This window comes from Heterocephalus glaber, unplaced genomic scaffold (genome assembly GCF_053883595.1).
Source record: "Heterocephalus glaber isolate CG9 unplaced genomic scaffold, H.glaber_assembly_v1.0 deba00001509, whole genome shotgun sequence".
NCBI classification, from domain to species: Eukaryota; Metazoa; Chordata; class Mammalia; order Rodentia; family Bathyergidae; genus Heterocephalus; species Heterocephalus glaber.
In genome coordinates this window covers 41,072,474-41,093,357 of record NW_028258325.1, presented here as the reverse complement: position 1 = coordinate 41,093,357, position 20,884 = coordinate 41,072,474, and the positions used below count along the sequence as shown (strand labels likewise).

Below are 20,884 nucleotides of genomic sequence, written 5' to 3'. Positions count from 1 at the left end.
ATTTACTTCTCCTGACTGTTCTGTAGTATCTCAAATCATAGCCGTATCAGTATTCCCTGATCAGCTATTCTTCTGTAACTCCAGTAACATTCAATTTGAATGTCACTTTTCATTTAGAGTCTTTAACATAGAGAACAACATTTTACTGATTAAGAGAAACACAAGATAAAATAAAGATTTTATTACTTACAGGTCCTACACAACATGCCTGGAGGGCATTTGCTCATAAGTCATGGAGTGTGTGGGGAGAGGGAGAAGGAGAAAGGGATCCCTGGACTAGGGCTTTTTTTGGGTCCACATGTTATCCAAACAGTCTTCCTACAGGGAGTTTTAATTTGAGAACTTAAAGCAAACAGTCAAAGTTCCAGAAAGTCACGCCGTGACTGAGAGACGTTCCCTGGCTGTCTGCACAGTCCATGTGGGGTGTAGAGTCAGCAGGGCCAGTCAAGCAGGGTACACCCAGCTATTCTACAGGGAGACGAAGAGACCGGGATAGATAGCACTGAGCGGGAGAGAGGGGAGTGTGGAGAACTAGAAAGTGTCCAGTGTGACCTGCTTCTGCGACAAGAACATTGAAACTACTTTTAAAGTGGATGCTTGAGCCAACATAAAAATTTAAGAACTTGCTACATAGTAATATCATTCTCCATCATTTGTTGCACTTTAATCTTTTTGACTATGCATTTTCGTAAAGGTCACATGGCTTTATCCCTTGAGGCAAGTAGGCATCACACCTGCACACTTTGCTGGGTGTGTGGGAACAGGTGCACACTGACTCATCACTAACAGCCTTGAAAGGCAGGTGTGGCTTGTCACTCTTTGTGGTGTGCACCTGTTATTTACATAGTCTTACGGACAGGGAGTCAGTAGTGAAGTTTGTGCTATTATAGTTAAACTTCGGTTATAGTAGCTGAAATTTAAATCATGTTACTGGAAACTGTTGTTTTTTAACTAAATTGTGGTAACTGAAATTCATGCAATTTGGAACCATGCAAAGGGAGGACTGTAAAAATCTAAAAATCTCAACAAGGAGATAGCATATCCATTGCCACTATAACAAATACTGAAAATATTTAGAACATTCTACTTCTTTTCTATGTAAGGATTATTTTATTAGGCCAACCGGAGAATAATTCAAATAAAATAAATTACTAAAAACCTTACTTTAAAATAAAAACTACAGTCCAAACTAGTAAGAGGTTAGACATTTAAATACATTTTTTTTTGGTATCCGGGATTGAACTCGGGTCCTTGTGCTTTTGAGGCAGGCAGCCAAACTACAGAGCTAAATCCCTGGCCCTAGACATTTAAATAAATAAAATTGTCGAGTAACAATAAGAAAATATAGTAAAGGGCTGGGATGTAACTTAGTGGTAGAGCACTGCTTAGTATAATATGTGCAAGGGCCCGAGTATATTCCCTGGCACCACATACACACATGAAAGGAAAAGAAAAGAAAATGTGATAGAGTTAAATTGGTTAAACCTGTTTTGGAGGGACCAGGGTTTTTTCAAATTAGCATATTGCATAAAATTTAAAGTACTTTTGTATTATATATCACAAGAGGACAAAGACAAACAATGCCAATGATGACATGAGAATGCCTAATTGTAAATGTCTTATTATGTCTTATTAATATAGGAGATTAAATGAAAAAAAGTTTTAATTTTATAGCCACCAAATAATAACTAATATTGAGATATTTAATAGCAATACTATTATTTATAGTATTAATTAACATTTAATCATTGTTTCTTGGAGGTTATTAAATATTTTCAATTTTATTAGTGTTTGAAATAAGAATTATACATAATTTGAATTTTTTATTATCTAATACAGTTACTTTGCTTGTTTTCTAATTAACAAAACCCTTTTTGCTTTGCTAGTTTTTTTTTTTTCCTGAATTTCTTTTGTCTGTTCATGGGCTGATACTGGATTTGTGTGCACTCTTTTTATATTAAATACATTACAATTGGGGCTGGGCTCCCATCTTCTGTAACTATTTTTGCAAATTTGATTTCATTGTCTAACTTATATACTTTATACTTCTTATTAAATCCTTTGTGATATATTTTTCAGGGGGGAAAGAAAACCCAAAATTGATTTGTTTAGAACTTGTATTGCTGCAATTCCAAGGTTGATTCCTGATGGTATGAGCAGAACTGACCTCATTGAACTGTTAGCAAGGTGAGAGAGTTCCTGACTGCTGTGGTAATTTTGTCTTTACTATTCCTTTAAGATGATGATAAGATTCTGCTATTATTAACACTACCAGGGCAGTAATAAAGACATTTTTAATCCTTCATTTGATTTACTTTGCTTTTTATCTTTCGTTTTTGTTAAACACATTCTCCCGGGGCCGGGGATTTAGCTCGGTGGTTTCACCACCTGCCTCACAAGCAGAAGGACCTGAGTTCGATCCCCAGTACCAAAAAAAAAACCAACAACAACAAAAAAAACCACATTCTCCCTTCTCATTTCTAACTTACAAAGATCTTCTGGATTTCCCTATAAATCCTGTTTTTAAATTCTTTATCTCTCCATCTGTACGAGCTCCTTGGATTTATATAACAATTATCCTCAACATATGGCATTGCCCATGAATGATGAAACCCAGTTAGGACTTAGTTATTATGTTTACTCCTATAATCATATGTTTAGCATCTAGGGGGGTGACCAGGTCTTGTTTTCACTTTTTTCTCCTGTGGCAGAGTATAAGCGTTCACATTTTTAGATCTCTTCCCTCTATTAGACCCATCTTTGCTCTATAAAATGAGTAAATGACATAACAGATTTAACTTCTAAAACGAACCTCAGGTTAAGGTGGCAACCAGTTAAGAAACTGCTCTGTTGATGCTGTTATGGATCCTAGCTAGGGGGCAGCAGGTTTTTTTCTGTAAAGGACCAATTAGGAAATATGTTAGGGGCTGCGGGTCACACAGTCTGTCACAAATACCCATCTCTACCATTGCGGTAGAAAACCATCCAGAGATCGCATGTAAAGGAGTGGGCACAACTGCTTTCCATGGGCATCTAGCTGGGTTTAGCCCTTAAACCACAGTGTGTTAGCTTCTGCCCTAGGAGAAAACCCAAGGGCAGTGACTGGAATATAGCCAGGATCCTCAACAGTATGGCAAGAATTTCCTGGTTGCTGGCCATTTAGCATTAAGGGTCCAGTTAAATTCTCAGTGAATTAACAGGGAACCGATTGTTCCAGGTTCCCTTCCCCCTCCCTGCTTGAAAAAATCTTGCAATTTCACAAAGCCATGTGCCACACTGGCCTCACCTGTTGAAGGTTGAGATCAGAGATAAAGTGGTATTTGTCTTCCATGAGGATTGAGAGAGAAAGGGGATTTGAAAGTGTATCATTGAATTAAGTTCCATCCCTTCCCATCCTGTCTCTTTAATTTTTGCTATGAATTAGATTGCAGAGTCACAAAGTTCCATCAACATTAGAGATTAGAAACATTAGCTATTTATAATATTTTTCCTCAGGAGAAGCTTAAACAGCCACTGTTGAGTCCTGCCCTTCCTCCTCCCCCTCTCCTTCCCTCTATCTCATCTCTGAGGGGTGAAGAAGAAAGATAGATTTCCCTTGTCCCCCACCAGAGTGAAACTTCCCCTGGGAGTGCCAGGGACAGGCAGCCTAGCAAAGCAGCCAGCGTCTGACTCCAGAATAACAGTGTGCTTCTCTATTTACTTTGCTGCTTCTCCCTGTAATATTCATTTGCTAATTAATTTACTTGAGTGGAAAGGAAAGATCTTAGGGTCTCTCTCATTGGTCCTTTATTCCTATCATTTGGAATTAGGGTTTCAGAATCTTCTTTACTAAAGATGAAGGAGGCAAACAAAGCAAAGAAGCACTGTAAATTTATAGACTGGTATTCAGTCTCTAAGGAAATTTAATTAACTCCTTTGCCTTTAATTATCTAGGCCACATTGTTATCTCCTCAGTGCAATGAATAGTTAACCCATGCATGTATTCCCTGAGTCACACAGATAGGTGTGAGATGGGTACCTATATATTCTTAGATTTAAGGGATAATATGCTTTGAATCAGCATCATTGGGCACTGTCACTCTTCCCTAACATTATGTCCCTTATCACTCAGAGGCAGCATACTGGGACACACAGCCTTAATCTGACCCTGTTTATTTGTGATGTGCCCATGTTTAACTGCTGTTGCTCTGTGGCTCACTCCTGAATCAGTGTAGCTGTAGGACATTTTTTCTTCCATCTCACTGGCAGTGGAAGGTTAGCTCTGCAAAGACCAGAACTGAGTTAGTTCAGCAGGGTAAAGACTGTAATACCTCTTTTCTCCTAAACCACACAACTTCGTTCTTGACATTGTGGATAACTCCATCTTCAGCTTCCCACACATATAATTGTGGCATATTTTTCATATTATCAACTTATCCATTCAGGCTATTTCTGATACATTTGATATTATCATCAGTTACTGAAATAATCCTCTTCAGACCCAAATCAGAAACTTTACATTGGTAAACATACATTGGTAACTTCACTACTTTTTCTTCTTTATTATTTTTAATGTTTTTTAAAAATCATATAACTAGAATAATATTCAAAGCCTCATATTGTTTTTGATGTCTTTAAAATAATTTTATATGGCCTCTTCCCTAGTTTATTTAGACTTAAAGTCTCTTTAGGGCCTTATGTGTTGAGTTGACTGTCCTGCCTCCTTTTGTCTTTTGCAGTATTGGGGCAAGAATCCAGAGCCTCTGCACTGAGCTCTTCTCAAGCCCTTTTGTTGTTATTATGCATACATACATATATATATATATATTTTTTTTTTTTTTTTAATTTGAGATAGTTCTTACTAACTTGCTAAATTACCTCTGTGGGGCTCAAACTTTTGATAATTGCCTCAACATCCTAGAGTCCTGGGACTACAGGTGTGTGCCACCACACTGAGATGAGTCAGCCTTTTTTTTCCCCCTAGGCATACACCATTTGTGATGTTTCTCCTAAATATACTCTCATTCTCACCTTCAAGAATTATTTCTGTTAAGTCAATTCCATCTTAATTTGTTCTTTCCTTCATAATCAGCCATCTTATCTTTAATTTTAACCTCAGCTGCATGTTTGAGATAAGTTATGTCCTTTGCTGCGATGACAAAAGACTAAGTAAATGTCAGATAGTGTTAAGATAGTGATTGTACATGAATTTTTATTGACAGTAGGATAATAGTATATGATATTTTAAGGGTTGAATAGTTTTTAAATGGATGTCATCTGTATTCTAAACTACAGCATTTGAATTAAGATCAAACTTATTCTGAATTATAGTAGAAATATTAACTAAAGAATGAATTCATATGTGAATTTAAACAAAAGAATATAGACTGAAAAGGTGCAAAGGGGAAGGGGAAAGGGGAAGGGTAGGGGAAAAGAAAGAAGGGAATGGAATTAATATGAGAAAAAGAAAAAATGGAAACAGTCTTTGTAGATAGGGAAGGGTGGCCCAGGTGGGGAATGGGGAAAAATTAAGAACCAAGATAGATTGTGTAAAGGTGCAAATTTCCAATGATGAATGTCATTGTTTTGTATACCTTAAATGTACCAATACAATTAATAAAAAAAAAAAGAATATAGACTGAAATAAGGATGAGTATATCATAAAAAATGTGAACAGTGGTTCCTGTTATGCTTATTACAAAACAATTAGAAGAACAAAATTTTTAATGTCTTAGTTTTTAAGTTTTAGGTGCTACAACTATAGGAAAGATTTTGATGTTTGCTAATGGAATTTTGTTCTTGGTAGGCTCACAGTTCATATGGATGAAGAACTTCGGGCTCTGGCTTTCAATACTCTGCAGGCACTAATGCTTGATTTTCCAGATTGGCGGGAGGATGTTCTTTCAGGATTTGTTTATTTTATTGTTCGTGAAGTGACTGATGTCCATCCCACACTTCTTGATAACGCTGTAAAGATGTTGGTACAATTAATAAACCAGTGGAAACAAGCATCCCAAATGGATAACAAAAACCAAGACTCACAGGTACCAAATTCTCTTGTATTATACCTTTGTACATGATTGGTGGAAATGACCGACAGTGACATTAATGTAGATTTATTTTTTCAAACACTAAAATTTTTATTAGTTTTATTCACATTCAATGCATTCATAATTCCCTGCACTCAACTTTCATGTATCTAGTGTTGGTGTGTCTAAGCTTTCTAACCTTCCTTTGGTAACAATTATATTTTAATGAACATAGAAAGTAGACCTAATTCTACCTCACGTTTAGGTGGTTACCTGTATTTTTGGGTCTTAAGCCCAATGCCTTAACTACTTGGCCATGCCAGTGACAGGTTTCCTAAAGCTAATATAATAAAAAATTTGAGTAGTCTTCCATTTGGATTATTTGCTTGTTTTATCCAAGGTACCAGTTCTTGTTTGATATTTATAGTATCTGTGTTCCTTAACCATAAAAAGTGTTCAAACTGATACTATATAAATCATAGAACCTAAACCTCCAGTTTTAGAGCTGGACCATCTAAGTCAGCAAACTTCTCAATGTTTAATGACCACACAGCTCACCATGGGGTCCGGTAATCTCTGTTCTAATGAGCTCGCAGCTGAACTGTGTTGCTGATCCATACTGCAAGATGAAAAATACCATCCAATCCCCTCTTCTTTCCATATAGAAACACTAGATAAAGAGTAAGTGTTGGTTCCAAGGTTACAAAGTAATAAAAGAATGACAGAAATTAGGTACACAATTCCCATTTATACTGCCAGTAGAATGCCTTTTTTCTCCATGCATACTATTATTAAATTTTTGTAAATTAAATACTACTTGAATTGCTTGAGCCAATGCAGACCTGTGGCCATAATTTCCATGATTTGCTTTACTCTATATTAATTGTGGGGTTATTTTTATAATGGCTGTACATGCATATTTTTATTTTTGACTTGTATTTATTTTTCAAGCACTGTGTAGCTAATGGAGCTTCTCATCCCCCTCCTCTGGAAAGGAGCCCATATTCCACTGTGTTCCATGTGGTCGAAGGATTTGCACTTGTCATTCTCTGTAGCAGTCGACCTGCCACTAGGAGATTAGCCGTCAGTGTCCTTAGAGAAATACGGGCTTTGTTTGCACTTTTGGAAATACCTAAGGTAAGATTTAAGTAACTCATTTAGTTGTCTAATGAAAGTACTTACTACTCATACTTTTGTCCATCTTTATCTCATTTCTGATAATACCATGTAGGTATACCTTACTTTTAGAATCTTTTAGAGAGGGTCTCAACTAACCCACCTACTGTTGATTCCTTTCATAGATTTGTTTAAACATTTACTTAGCTTTGGCCACTTTCCTTAAACATTCCTAATTTATTTTTAGATATATGATGTCTTTTTTATAGGGTGATGATGAACTAGCCATAGATGTGATGGACAGGCTGAGCCCATCCATTCTTGAGAGCTTCATACATCTCACAGGGGCTGATCAGGTAACTAATGATTTCATGCTTCTCAGTCTTGTTTTGGGATGTAAAGCAAACATATAGACATAACATGCATAAATTGAATTCCCTTAACAGAGATAATGCATTAGAAAATATTTTTGAAAGGTATGAGGTGCTTTAAAAGTAAAAAGTGTTTTTAGTGGCTCTTCTTTAGGCTGTAGCTTGTTTATTCCCATAGAAATAAAAATAATTTTATCTTTGTAAAACTCTGATCTTTCAAACCTAAGTTTTCCTTAAATGTTATTGTGAGCACATGTCTATAATCCCAGCTATTTGGGAGGCTGAGGAAAAAGGATTGCAAGTTCATGGCCAGCCTGGACTACATAGTGCAATTTTATCTCAAAAATTTAAAGAATGAGTGTCCCTGAGTTTAATTCCCTGTACTAGGAGGGGCGGGGGGAGTTACTATGAACTATTAACTATTTCCTATTACAGCATATAATATACTTGACATACACTAGCTAAAAATCACATAAAAATGTTTAAATTCAAAGCAGGAACTTGTACTGTCCTTCAATAAATATTTTTTGTTTGCTCTGTCATATGGGTTTAAGTGCAGTGGATGAAATATATAATATTCTATGCCAACATCATATGTAATTTGACTTATTAAAATAGAGAGAAATACTTTGTCAGCAAACACATTAGAAAGAAAACTTATGCTAACTTTTTGGTTCAATTTGAAAAAAAAGGTTTATATCAAGTTTCCAAGGATGATAAAAAAAAATAACTGTCAAACTAATACTTTAGATACTTTTTTCTCTATCTTGGAGAATGTGGACAAGAGGTTTACATGCTTTCTGTGTAACACCTGACTCAGAAGTTATATATAAACAAGGGAGGTAGTAAGAAAATTTTGTAAGCCCTTAAACTTATAAATTATCTCTTAAAATGATTAAAAATCTGATGCTGAGCATGGTGGCACACACCTGTAATCTCAGCACTCAGGAAGCTGAGGCAGGATGATTACTGAAAGCTCGAGCCCAGCCTGGGCTACATAGTGAGCTCAAGGCCAGCCTGAACTACATAGCAAGACCTTGTCTCGAAAAGCCAAAAAAAAAAAAATACAGTAATTAAAAATCTGCACCATTTCGAGACTGTTTTTAGATTAACATGAATTATGCTAATGAGAGACTAATGGAAGACTTTCTTCCCATGCCTAAACCAGTGCTTAAAGAATATCATTTTCTAAAGGTAAATCTTAATCTCTTCAATATGAGAACTCAAATATCATTGAACAAAGTATTTGAGAAAATGTACATCTGAAGAAGAACCCATGTTCCAGTTTGTTCCACTCATGCATTGCCAGGGCTCATTGGCATAAAAGTTGATGGTTTGTCCTTTAGTTCTTTAGTAGCTTTCTACAAAAGTTGGAATTCATATATATTGGTTCTCATCCTTTTTGGATCATAAATCTTTTGAGAATAAGAAAGCTGTAGACTCTTTCTCTAGAAAAATCCATGAATGCTTATAATACACACAAAAAATCCTTGCATGCAATTTCAGGAGCTCACTACTCCTTTAAGTCCACCTCAGACCTCATATTAATTATCCTCTATTCTAGAAACCACCAATAGGCTACTTCCAGTTACAGCAATTTTTATGACAAAACTTTGAAAGTTAATTGAAATGTGCAATAATTAATTTGTTTTTCTCCACATAGACGACTTTGCTGTATTGCCCTAGCTCCATAGATTTACAGACATTAGCAGAATGGAACTCTTCTCCTATTAGCCACCAGTTTGATGTGATTAGTCCATCCCACATATGGATATTTGCACATGTGACCCAAGGCCAAGACCCATGGATTATAAGTCTCTCTAGTTTTTTAAAGCAAGAAAACCTTCCAAAACACTGCTCTACAGCTGTGAGCTATGCTTGGATGTTTGCATACACAAGGCTACAGTTATTGTCCCCGCAGGTTGATATAAAGTAAGTTATTTTCCCATCATCAGTTTTAAAAAGTATAGACTATGAGTTTTCATAATGTATGCATTTGAAAAGTGGTACCAATTGGAAGTCCCATAAATAATGTGCCATACTATATTGATAGTCTAAGAGGGAGAAGAAAGTTGTAAAGGATGTAGACTTATAATTTCTTTATCCATTTTATGTATTGAATCTCATCAAATTTTGTTTACTTAAGAGCACCATGCTTGATACATGGTGTATATCCAACTTCATTTATGTCTTATATTGTTCCACAGACATTGAGTACTGCTAATAAACTCTGTACAAGGGGCCGGGGATTTAGCTCAGTGGTTCCACCACCTGCCTCGCAATTGCAAGGTCCCAAGTTGGATCCCTGGTAACAAAAAAAAAACAACCTCTATACAAACCATCCCCACTTAAATTGATGGCAATTTAGCAGTAGTTTATAAAAGCTTTTAAGAGCACATTGTGATTTCTACCTACCTGGCTTTCTTCTTCTTTTCCCTCAGTAGCCCCATCAATGCTAAGAAAGTAAATACGACCACAAGCAGTGACTCTTACATTGGCCTATGGAGAAACTATTTGATTCTTTGCTGCAGTGCAGCGACATCCACATCATCTTCAACATCTACAGGCTCTGTGAGGTGTTCTCCTCCCGAGACACTGGCATCCACCCCTGACAGTGGCTACAGCATTGATTCCAAAGTATGTTTTTCAGGTCCACTATGTCCCTGAATGGTGCCATGAAAGGAATATTTTAAGTCTTTTCACTCAAATAAAGCAAATATATGAAGAAATCCCATTACTGTTTTTGTGGATTCTAAGTTGGAATCAGCAATACAAATAGAGTTTTTCAGTGGTGAGAGGGGCCCTTGCTCGTTAAATTCATCATAATGAATATTTTTAAGGAAAATACATTCATTTTCCCTTATTTGGGTTCCTAGAGTTGTCACACTTTTGAATGATCAAAAGGAATTATTTAAATACTTAAATGCCTTTCTAGAATTCTCATAAATCATGTAGTGATACAATGGATACTTGATAAGAATAGTTACATAGTTTTATGATAAGATATAAAAGTATAAGATACACTTATGTATAAGATATACATAAGATATCATAAGTGTATCATGGTGTGGTTGAAGAAAGCTAGAAAACTTAAGACCAAAGTGTCTGACTTTAACTCTGATGACTATTGTAGAAGAATTTTATTTTACTCAGGTTCACAGATCAAAAGTCTGATCTATTCATTGTCCTTGAACAAAGACTACTGAAATGTCAAATTATTTAGTTGGCTATAGTATTATTAATGACTGTTGTCCCTTTTTTCCCCAGATTATTGGCATCCCATCCCCCTTATCCTTGTTTAAGCACATAGTTCCAATGATGCGCTCTGAGAGCATGGAAATCACAGAATCCCTTGTTTTAGGTCTTGGCAGGACCAACCCAGGAGCTTTTAGGTAATTACCTTCTTATCTTTTCTCTGCATGAAAACTTAAATAAGCTACTCATGGCTGGGTTATAGCTCAGTGGTGGAGTGCTTGCCTAGCATGCATAAGGACAAGAGTTCAAACCCAGCACCACAAAAAATATATAATCCCACAAATCAGAAAGTAAATAAGCAAGATATTAAAAATAAATTCAAATTTGATGCCCTTTTATAAATAAACATAAATATGCTACTTAGAGAGAGGGTTGTGGTTGAGTTGAGCAAATTATTAGGATAGCTGTATACCAGCCCTGACTTTTACCAGTAAACTAGACAGGTACCAATTAAGTCAGTTGCTATTTTTGATCCTTTATTTTCTTGGGTTTTTTTGTTTTGGTTTGGTTTTTTGTTTGTTTGTTTGTTTTGGTACCGGGGATTGAACTCAGGACTTTGCACTTTCGAGGCCGGCATGGTGCCACTAAGCTAAATCCCTGGCCCTATTTCCTTGTTTTTGAGTACATTAAGATATACCCCATTTTTTTCATGCTATTCTTTTTCTTTTATGTGGTTGCTGAGGATTGAACTAGGACCTCATACATGCTCAGCATTCACTCTACTACTGAGCTGCATCCCCATCATAGAGTTATTATGAAAATTTAAAAATCTATGTATAAATACATTCTAAAAATAGTATGCCGTATAAATCTTTAGTATTTTCCTAATTATTTACATAGTGATTCTATTAATGAGTAATCTTGGTCAAGTGGTTATAATCCTGTTTTCTCCTCTTCAAGAGAGTCTTTCAACTAGGACTGGAAGTCCCATTTGACCCTGCTATTCCACTGCTGGGTATCTTCCCCAGAGAATTAAAAGAATCATACCACAGTGATATATGTGCACCCATGTTCATAGCAGCACAGTTTGTGATAGCTAAAACTTGGAAACAGCCCAAAAGCCCATCAACTGGAGACTGGATAAAGAAAATGTGGTTTTTTAATAAAATGGAGTACTACTCATCCATAAAAAATGAGAAATTAGAGACATTTATAGCTAAGTGGATGCACATTGAGGTGATACTCTTAAGTGAAATAAATAGGGCACACATGTATAAATACTGAATAATTTCTCTGGTGTGAGAAACTGAAAGTGTAAATAAGGACTGAAATGTATAATAGGTAATGTGAAATAGGAAGAAAAGGGGCAAAGGGGAAGGAAGTGGGAGGGCTAGGGGAAAGGAAAGAAGGGAATGGAATTAATATGAGAAAATGGAAAAATAGGATCAAAATCTTTGTAAATAGGGAGGAATGGAGGAGTTGAAGGGAGGGCTGGGCAAGGGTGAAAAATAACCAAGAGAGATTATGTAAAAGTGCAAATTTCCAATGATGAATGTCATTATATTGTATACCTAAAATGTACCAATGATTAGAATGAATAATCGATAATGTATGATAGGAAGAAAAGGTCCAAAGGGGTAGGGGTAGTGGGAGGGACAGGGGAAAGGAAAGAAGGGAAAGGAAAAATGATGAGAAATGGAAAAAATGGAAATAAAGTCTTTGTAAATAGGGAAGGGTGGAGGAGGTGAAGGGAGGGCTAGGAATGGGGAAAAAATAAGAACCAAGATGCATCATGTAAAGGTACAAGTTCCCAATGAGAAATATAATTGTGTTGTATACCTACAATGTACCAATAAAAGAATTTAACAAAAAAAAAAGAGAGTCTTTCAAAGAATATTTACATACATATTTTCCATCATTCTTGATATTAATAATGTCAATAAAGCATATTCTTCATTTTCACTTAAGGTTCTGCTATTTTGTTTCCTGCTAGGCCCTGACTGTATTCTTGTGAGAATTTCTCAGTTGCTATTTGATGATTTATTCCTTCTCCAAAACAACATATATGAGAGAATAAGTTGAGTCTTTTGAGGGGGGAGGGTACTGGGGATTGAACTCCGGACCTTGTGCTTGTGAGCCAGGAGGCAGAACCACTGAGCTAAATCCCCAGCCCTAAGAATAAATTAATAAACTAAATACATCTATAGGAAGTGTGAAATAGCGTTCATTATAAATGATGTTTTGAAAGAATACTTTTATGACAGTTAAATATTGTGCTAATGGAAAAAAGTGGGAACAAAAGTTATCTCAGCTTCTTAAAATAATTAAATTCTTATCAGTAGAACCAATTTTGAAGCAAATTCTTTGAGTGCCAGCAGTTTTCAATAAATGGTGAAACTGTGAATGAATTTTCTTTTCTGCTTGGACTTTTAAAAATTTTCCAAGTCTTACATAAGGAGAATGAATATTTTCAATTTATAGTCAATATGAATGAAGAGCAATTTGTCTTTTTTTATGAAGTTCATGCCCTTTGACCCATTCACTTAATTTGTAAAAATTAGTCCTAAGAAGATAATCAGAAATGAAAACAGTGATTAGTATAGAAAATCATTCACTGAGCCAATATTTGCAGTAACAGGACGTTAGGTAAAATTGAATGACTCAGCAGTAAACATGGTTAGGAAAATTATGCTAGCCCACCCTGTAATAGAGTTTTATGAATTAATGGCACCTGAAAGTAACTACAGGTGTAAAGAAAAAATATACCATTTTTCTGTGTAATAATGTTTCATAAAATGTTTACAGGTTGCAGAATGATTGAACAAAAGTATTGATGGTACTGACCTTTATAAATTAAAATAACTGGCATATAGCATTTTTTGTAGTTTCCAAATGTTCTATAAAATAATTTACTATTTTGAAATAAAAATAATAAAACTGTGTAAAAACAATAGGATTAAGGTTAACATTTGTCAGTTTTCGTTTTTATAGAAATTTTTTACAAACACCAGATTTGTTTTCACTATTAATAGAAAGAATGTATATCATTTTTCTTCTAGGGACCTAATAGAGGAATTACATCCCATAATTAAAGAAGCACTCGAAAGAAGGCCAGAGGTAAGGCGTTTCCTGTAATTTTCTATCATCAGACATGTATTTGGGAAGCACTTAATTTTTCTACTATAGCCTGTATATTATACCAAAACTTAGAAGTTAAGAAGTAAAAGATCATCTAGTACATTTTCAACATCTTTTTTTTCTGATAGATTCTTCCTCTCACAGGAGAACACACACAGAAACCCTCTATGTACAACACATGAAAAATTTCTGTAGCTTAGGTGAGAATAGACAGCGTGGTATATATTAGAGTTGGCAAACTCTAGAAAACCAGATAGTAAATGTTTTTGTACTGTCTCTGTTATAGTCATTCAACTGTCTTTGTATTGTGAAAGCATTCATATATTACATAAGCAGTTGGATGTGACTGTTTTCCAATAAAATTTTATTTATAATAGCAGGCTGCTATGGGCCTTTTTTGACCTATGAGTCATAGTTTGACAATTCTGGATGTAGTATCTCAAATCAATAGATTTGTACCAGGTTCTATGCAACTTTTAGGAACTGTAAGTTTGGTGAGGCAGCTGACTATGTAAACTACAATTATAATAATTAATCATATACTCAAATAAAAGTCATAGATAAGGTATTATAAGAACTATAGAAAGGAAAGCCTTCAACTACTGCAGAATGCTAATATTTGAGGTGAATTTTGAAGCAGCATGTTCCCCAGTGGACAAGCAAGAGAAAGGCAGTCTAGGCAAATCTGCAAATTTTACCAAATAACTTGGAAATTACACATTTTTCTATATAGTTATACTATGGAAGAAAGTGGATGAGTATCAGTTTAGATAGCAAGATAGAAAGCAGTGCGTGAAAGACTTTTCTCTGGTGATGCAGCTTAGTGGTAGAGCACTTTTCTAACATGTTATGGGTTTGGGTTTGATCATCAGTGCCAAAAAAGAAAAAAAAGAAAAAGAGAAAGGAGAGAGAGAGAGAAAAGGTTCCTACTTTTAGCTTTGTTTAGTAGACTGCTGGTTCTTATATCCCAGTGGCATCTAAAAATTACATGGGGATCTTGCTAAAAATTATAGCCTCCTAGACCTATTGAATGAGAATCCCTGGAGTAATTCCCAGAAATCTATTTTTGTAAAGCACCTTAGATGGATCTGACAGAGAGACTGAGAATCACTTCTGTTAATGTTGGGGGTCCCCTGAGGCACTTACACAGGTGACAGCAGCTGCTCTGTTAGAGACTTAGAAACACTATCCATAACTCCTCACTTCCTTCTTTAATTCTACCCTGTAGAGTAGTGAAAGTATCCCCATTTTTTCATTGATTTAATTTTTGTTTCAGAATTACCATTTTGGTTACTGTGTGTGATGACTTACTGAGGGAAATGGAATCAAAATGAAGGAGCAGCGTTATATTTCTGAATTCCAGAGGGAGCTTGAGCACACCAAGTCATTAGATATGTTCAGTCAGGTGGCTGGAATGCAAGATATAGTTTGAAAGTCTGAAATTCAGTTCCTAGGGAGACAAAATGAAAACAGGCCAATGAAGACTTTGCAGAAATCCTCAAGGACTGTCAAAGCCATCTCATTCCAAATAAATCACTATAAACTTGGGAAAGACTGCAAGGAAATAATAAATTTAATGAACTAATCATCAGCAAATTGGCTATTTATGGAAGGCAGAAAAGTGGATCATGGACATGGAAATGAAAGACTTTTTCATTGCTCTGGATTATTTAATTTACCTCATAAATGAAATAATGAGTAGAAAGTGATAAAGGAGATTTATACCTTATTCCTGTATTACTTTTTTTAGATGGAGAATCAAGTTGAAATGTTGTAACTATTATTCTAACCATTAGTTCTCCTAGCCCAAGTAATAGAAACATTTATTTATTCTATAATGACCAAAGAAGTTTTTGTTTTGTTTTATTTTTTATTTGTTTTTGTTTTTTCAGTACCAAGGATTGAGCCTAGGACCTTCACACTTAGCCTCAGCCTCCCGGGAAGTGTATGTATGTGTGTGTGTGTGTGTGTGTGTGTGTGTGTGTGTGTGTGTGTGTATACATATATATATGTGTGTATATATATATATATGTGTATATATATACACATATATATGTATATATATACACACACACACACATACATACATACATACACACACTCACACATATATATAATTTTTTTTGGTGCCAAAATTAATGCAATGGAAAGCTTTTCCATGAGCAAAGTCTCTGGGGACTTTTAAATCCCTTTAGGATTGTTTTCTCTATCCTTCTGTCATATTTGGGGGATTATCTTAGGGATTCTGTATACAGAACAACAGTTTACTAATTGCTTCAATTCTTCTAAAACTGTCAGATTATCAAATCAATTAAAAGTAACTGTAGAATTTTATTTCCCCCCCACACAAGACATATCACATGAAAGATGTCATGTGATTGTATTTGGCATGTTAATTTCACACTGACCACATACGCCTCTTTGATGTAGTAGCGGGCAGGGTGCTCACAATCTACAATGCACAAGCAAAATAATTTTGTTGAGCCTGGAAGCTCTCTGGCCTTCACATTGTTCTTTCCAAGTTACATCAAAAAGTTTTCTGTGCACTTCCCTGAAGGCTTTTAAATTAATATCTTCATGTCTTTGGAATAGAACATGAAGCGGCGCAGGCGTCGAGACATTTTACGAGTACAACTGGTACGAATATTTGAACTGCTGGCAGATGCTGGTGTCATTAGTCACAGGTTGGTATTGAATTTTCTTCTTCTTTTTTTTTTTTTTTTTTTTGGTACCAGGGATCGAACTTGGGTCCTTGCGCTTGCGGGGCTGCAGCGGAACCACTGAGCTAAATCCTCGGCCCTGGTATTGAATTTTGACTTTTAAAACTTTAGAGTTACTGTAGAATATAATATCTTTTCTCATGAAATACATAAAAACAGAAAGTACCTTTGCAATTAAAAAAAAAGAAACTTTATGCATCACTGTAAACATTACTTGCCAGTCATAGAAGCATCTAGTGGATTAACCAGTGGCCACAAAATGTATTGAAAAATCTAACACCAGAACCAGATTGCTTTGGGGGAAAATTGGTTATAATGTTACTGTGAACTCCTCTCCCTCCAATTATTGGGGATCCACCCTAAGGGCACTGTACCACTGAGCTATAAAACCAGCCATTTTAATTTTGAAATAAGGTCTCTACAAGTTGCTCAGGCTGGCCTTGAACTTGAGATCCTCTACCTCAGGCTCCCAAGTAGCTGAAATCACATGTGCTACCATATTGGCTTTTCCTATAATTTTGATATTCTTTGGAACCTAGTATTCTAGGCAAGGGAATAGCAGTATTTTCTGGACATATTTACCTATTTCTTACCTCATTTGGAAGAGCCATTTCTCCTGGGCTTGAAAAACAAAATCATACATTCAAAGGCTAAATATTATAAAATTTGCAAATTTATTTCAATGGACTGTTGTCTATTCCATTGGGAAAAATTATGATCTACAGACATAATTCATAACTTTGTTTTCTGCCATTCACAAATTAAACCATAAAACCTGGAGTCATTGCTAGAGGAAAGGCTTCTTGACCCTAAAATCAGCTCCTTGAGGAAAATTCTGAGCTGTGTGTTGAAAAATATTTCCTCAGGAGGGTAATGATGTTGCTTGACCACTGAAGGAAACATAGTGAATCTGACCATATCCCAAAAAAAGATAACTGAAAAGGTCTTTGTGGGGAAAAATGTGTTGATAATTGAACAAGTGTGGTACATGTACATAGTATTATTATGTCAGCATTTGTCCTAATTTCTTAGTGTTCCTGACAACTTTCTCAGCATTAAAAGTTTTTGGCAACTGCTTTCAAAATAGAACTTTAATCAAAGAGCATTTTAAACCATTGATTCTCTTTTCTGACCTCCACAAAAAATAAAACACTAGCATGTAGGAAAAGTGAAATTGCAATTTCTGGGGTTGATGCAAAAAATTAACTTTGTACATATCTAAATGTTTTATGTTTTGGTTCCTTCTCATGTAAAGTTAGTGAATGAAGATTGAATGGTACTGTTTTGGGAAACTGCAAAGTGCTGATATACTGAAAATTAACTACAAAAGCTGTACTCTCTTAACAGTAATCTTTTTTTTTAAACACAGTTTTATTTTGGATTTTTAAAAATAAATCAGTAGACGGCTACCATTGTTACAGGATTTTTTACCCTCTTTGGTTAAAGAAAAAAATTAATTTTGAATGCCAAGAAATCAGGTATCTTTGTTCTGACATAGCTAATCAGTGAATATTTGTTAGAATGAATGTTTTATTCTGGTGCAGTTTGCAGATAACTAAATTGATTTGCCATCTACTAGTAGGTCATGACCCTGAATTTTTAAAACACTCATTTAAGGAAGATCATGAATTCACTTGACATTGTTTGTTATAGGTGATATATTTAATACATGGTAGTACCACTGTGACACCTTACTCATGTTTTCATGGGTTCAGGGTGTGTGTTAAAAGCTGCTCACACCCCCTTCTGTCCTTCTTAGGCAGAAGCTTTCTTTCTCCCAATAAATTTTTCCTACCACTAATTAAAAAAAAAAAAAGCTACTCAAAACTAGTAAGATAAATATGTTTGCTTTTCAAATATTACTTTTCAAATATGACAAGGAAAAGCTGACCTTAATAAATGTAAACCTAATAGCTTTTCATTTATGTAGCACTTACTGTATTCAAGGCCATTTCATATATAACTCATTTATGTTTACTAAAACACACTGAAGCAGGTACTAAATATGTGCCTAATGACTGATGGGACAGGGCAGGAACCCAGATTGTCACCTGACCAATCAGTAGTTCCCAGCACAGATCTCTTGCCTCAGAGAGAATCTCATTGCAGAAATTCACACATCTAAAAAAGGTGTGCAGTGCACATCAGTACTTTAACCTTCTGAGTTGAATCCTCTTTGTGTTTTTGTGTCCTTGCTAATGCCTATCCCAGAAGGTTGCTGCCATAAGTACCTGGAGGGTGGGTGGTTGTACTGAAGGCACTGGATGAATAGGCCTGCAGACTGTGAAAACAGCAAACTATCTGTCCCCCCTCTGCCTTTCTACATTGGGCCTCCCCTCCCATAGCTTCCTCATCTCCTTATTTTAAAACTACATATTTTAACAGAGGAAATAACATTTAGCACTCATAATAATTGATTAATGTTAGATATGGAATTAAATAATATAAATTGAAATAGTTCCTTGATTAAGAAGCACCTTCTTTTTCTATATTTAAATAAGGCAAACATATCCCCTTAATTTTCATATATTAAGTTGCATACTGCTATGACCATGTGAAGCTTAATATGTGTTATTCTGATTTTGATTACTAGGGTTTTGTTTTGATTTAAATAACAATTTAAAGTCACATTTTCTTTATCATTTCTTCTTCAATATTTTCAGTGCAAGTGGTGGCCTTGATAGTGAAACACATTTCCTCAACAACACTTTATTGGAGTATGTAGACTTAACCCGACAACTCCTGGAAGCAGAAAATGAAAAAGACTCTGATACACTGAAGGATATACGATGCCATTTTAGTGCCTTAGTGGCGAATATCATTCAGAATGTTCCAGGTATTATATTCATATATTATATTTTCCTTGAGATTTTGTAATCTGTGTTGAAAAGGAATTTGTGAACATATTAGAAAAATATGTCAGCATAAGGTGGATGGCAAGAGATTGTTTTACCTTAAGATTAGTGTGTCAATAATTAAAAATCAAAAAACAACCCAGCATATTTTTTCAGCAATAGTTAAGATACTGACACAAAAATCTGAAGAAATCAGTTTGAATAAATGGGACAAATTTGTTCCAGATACTATGAGCAGAGAGTATGATGTTCCAAATGTTAATTGAAAATAAAATTAACAAGATACTTTTGAATAGTGGGAGGTGAGTGTAGGCCACTCCTATACAGTATAACAGGGATCCAGAGTTATTGATCTATTCATTTACAGATGCATGCCTATTATTGAGCAGGCATTGCTGCAAAAAGTGATATACACAATTGTATTTCAGAAAGCCAAATTCTTTATAAGATATAAAATTGTGATTATAAGCCTGTTGTATACAGCATAAGTACAAATTGTTTTCTCTGAAAAAATACTTAAGATTGTTTTGTTACTTTAGTATATGCTCTTTAAAGAGCATGGGCCGGGGTGGGGATTTAGCTCAGTGGTTTCACCTGCTTGCTGCACAAGTACAAGGACCTGGGTTCAATCCCCGGTACCCAAAAAAACCAAAACAAACAAACAAGAAAGAGCATGGGCCGTATTTTATAACAGGGTCATTTAAACATGTAATTAGATATGCTAATTTGCAGTGCAAAAGACCTATTTTAATCTTTGGAAGGAAAGTGATGCTATTTAGAAGAGAAGAATGTGTTTTCCTCTACATTTTCTTTGAAAAGCTCATTAATACAAAGATGTGATTTAGTTTTTTCTATGCACTTTTCCACAGTTTCTGCTTTGGCTTATTGAGACACTGTTGAACTTCTTCAACAATCCTTGATGCAGAGAACTTATAGAATAGGGCTTCAAAGTGGAAGCAATAATCTAAGTATGTAGTTTTCTGAAGCCCTGAGGCTCTCCAGTGCCATTAGCAGTTGGCAGAAGAGATTTGGATGCCAGGCTTCATACCTTACTTCAAACAGATCACTTCCCCTTTTATAAACTGTGTTATATGTCAAGATTCCTTTCCTTTCATAAAGCTAGTTTTCCTGCTAAAAAAAAATACATTTAAAAATGACGTTTATTTTGTCCAAAGCCCTTACTTGCCAAGGACCTAGGATCTGGAGGTGTGCTTGCCGAGTTTACCATGTAGCCAGTGGCAGCCTGGCGAGGAACAGGGTCCTGACATGGCCTCTGGGCCACATCCCTGCACCATTCCACCTGCCTTGACACTCTTTCTGCCATTTGCATATATGTTAATGGCTCTTGTTACCATGGAGGATTTATGTGGATTCAAATAAAAACTTTGACTCCCTTTGTAAAAAAATAATTTTATATATTCAGTAACATAAATTGTCATGCAATTTAAAATGAAAAGAAATGCAAATAAATTTTCCCGTCT

At 35.3% G+C, this 20,884-nt stretch overlaps 1 protein-coding gene across 17 annotated transcripts in view; it reads left to right on the top strand.

Moving 5' to 3' along the window:
- The window catches only part of Fryl (FRY like transcription coactivator), a 307,006-nt gene that overhangs the window by 218,752 nt on the left and 67,370 nt on the right, over positions 1-20,884 (top strand). For all 17 annotated transcript variants that reach the window (XM_087187581.1, XM_087187580.1, XM_087187584.1 and 14 more), the window contains 10 exons: positions 2,080-2,187; positions 5,786-6,023; positions 6,960-7,145; positions 7,394-7,480; positions 9,159-9,427; positions 9,937-10,132; positions 10,763-10,887; positions 13,750-13,807; positions 16,421-16,512; positions 19,212-19,384. In XM_087187581.1, coding sequence (XP_087043707.1) covers positions 2,080-2,187; positions 5,786-6,023; positions 6,960-7,145; positions 7,394-7,480; positions 9,159-9,427; positions 9,937-10,132; positions 10,763-10,887; positions 13,750-13,807; positions 16,421-16,512; positions 19,212-19,384 — 1,532 coding nt within the window. The remainder of the gene's footprint in view (positions 1-2,079; positions 2,188-5,785; positions 6,024-6,959; positions 7,146-7,393; positions 7,481-9,158; positions 9,428-9,936; positions 10,133-10,762; positions 10,888-13,749; positions 13,808-16,420; positions 16,513-19,211; positions 19,385-20,884) is intronic.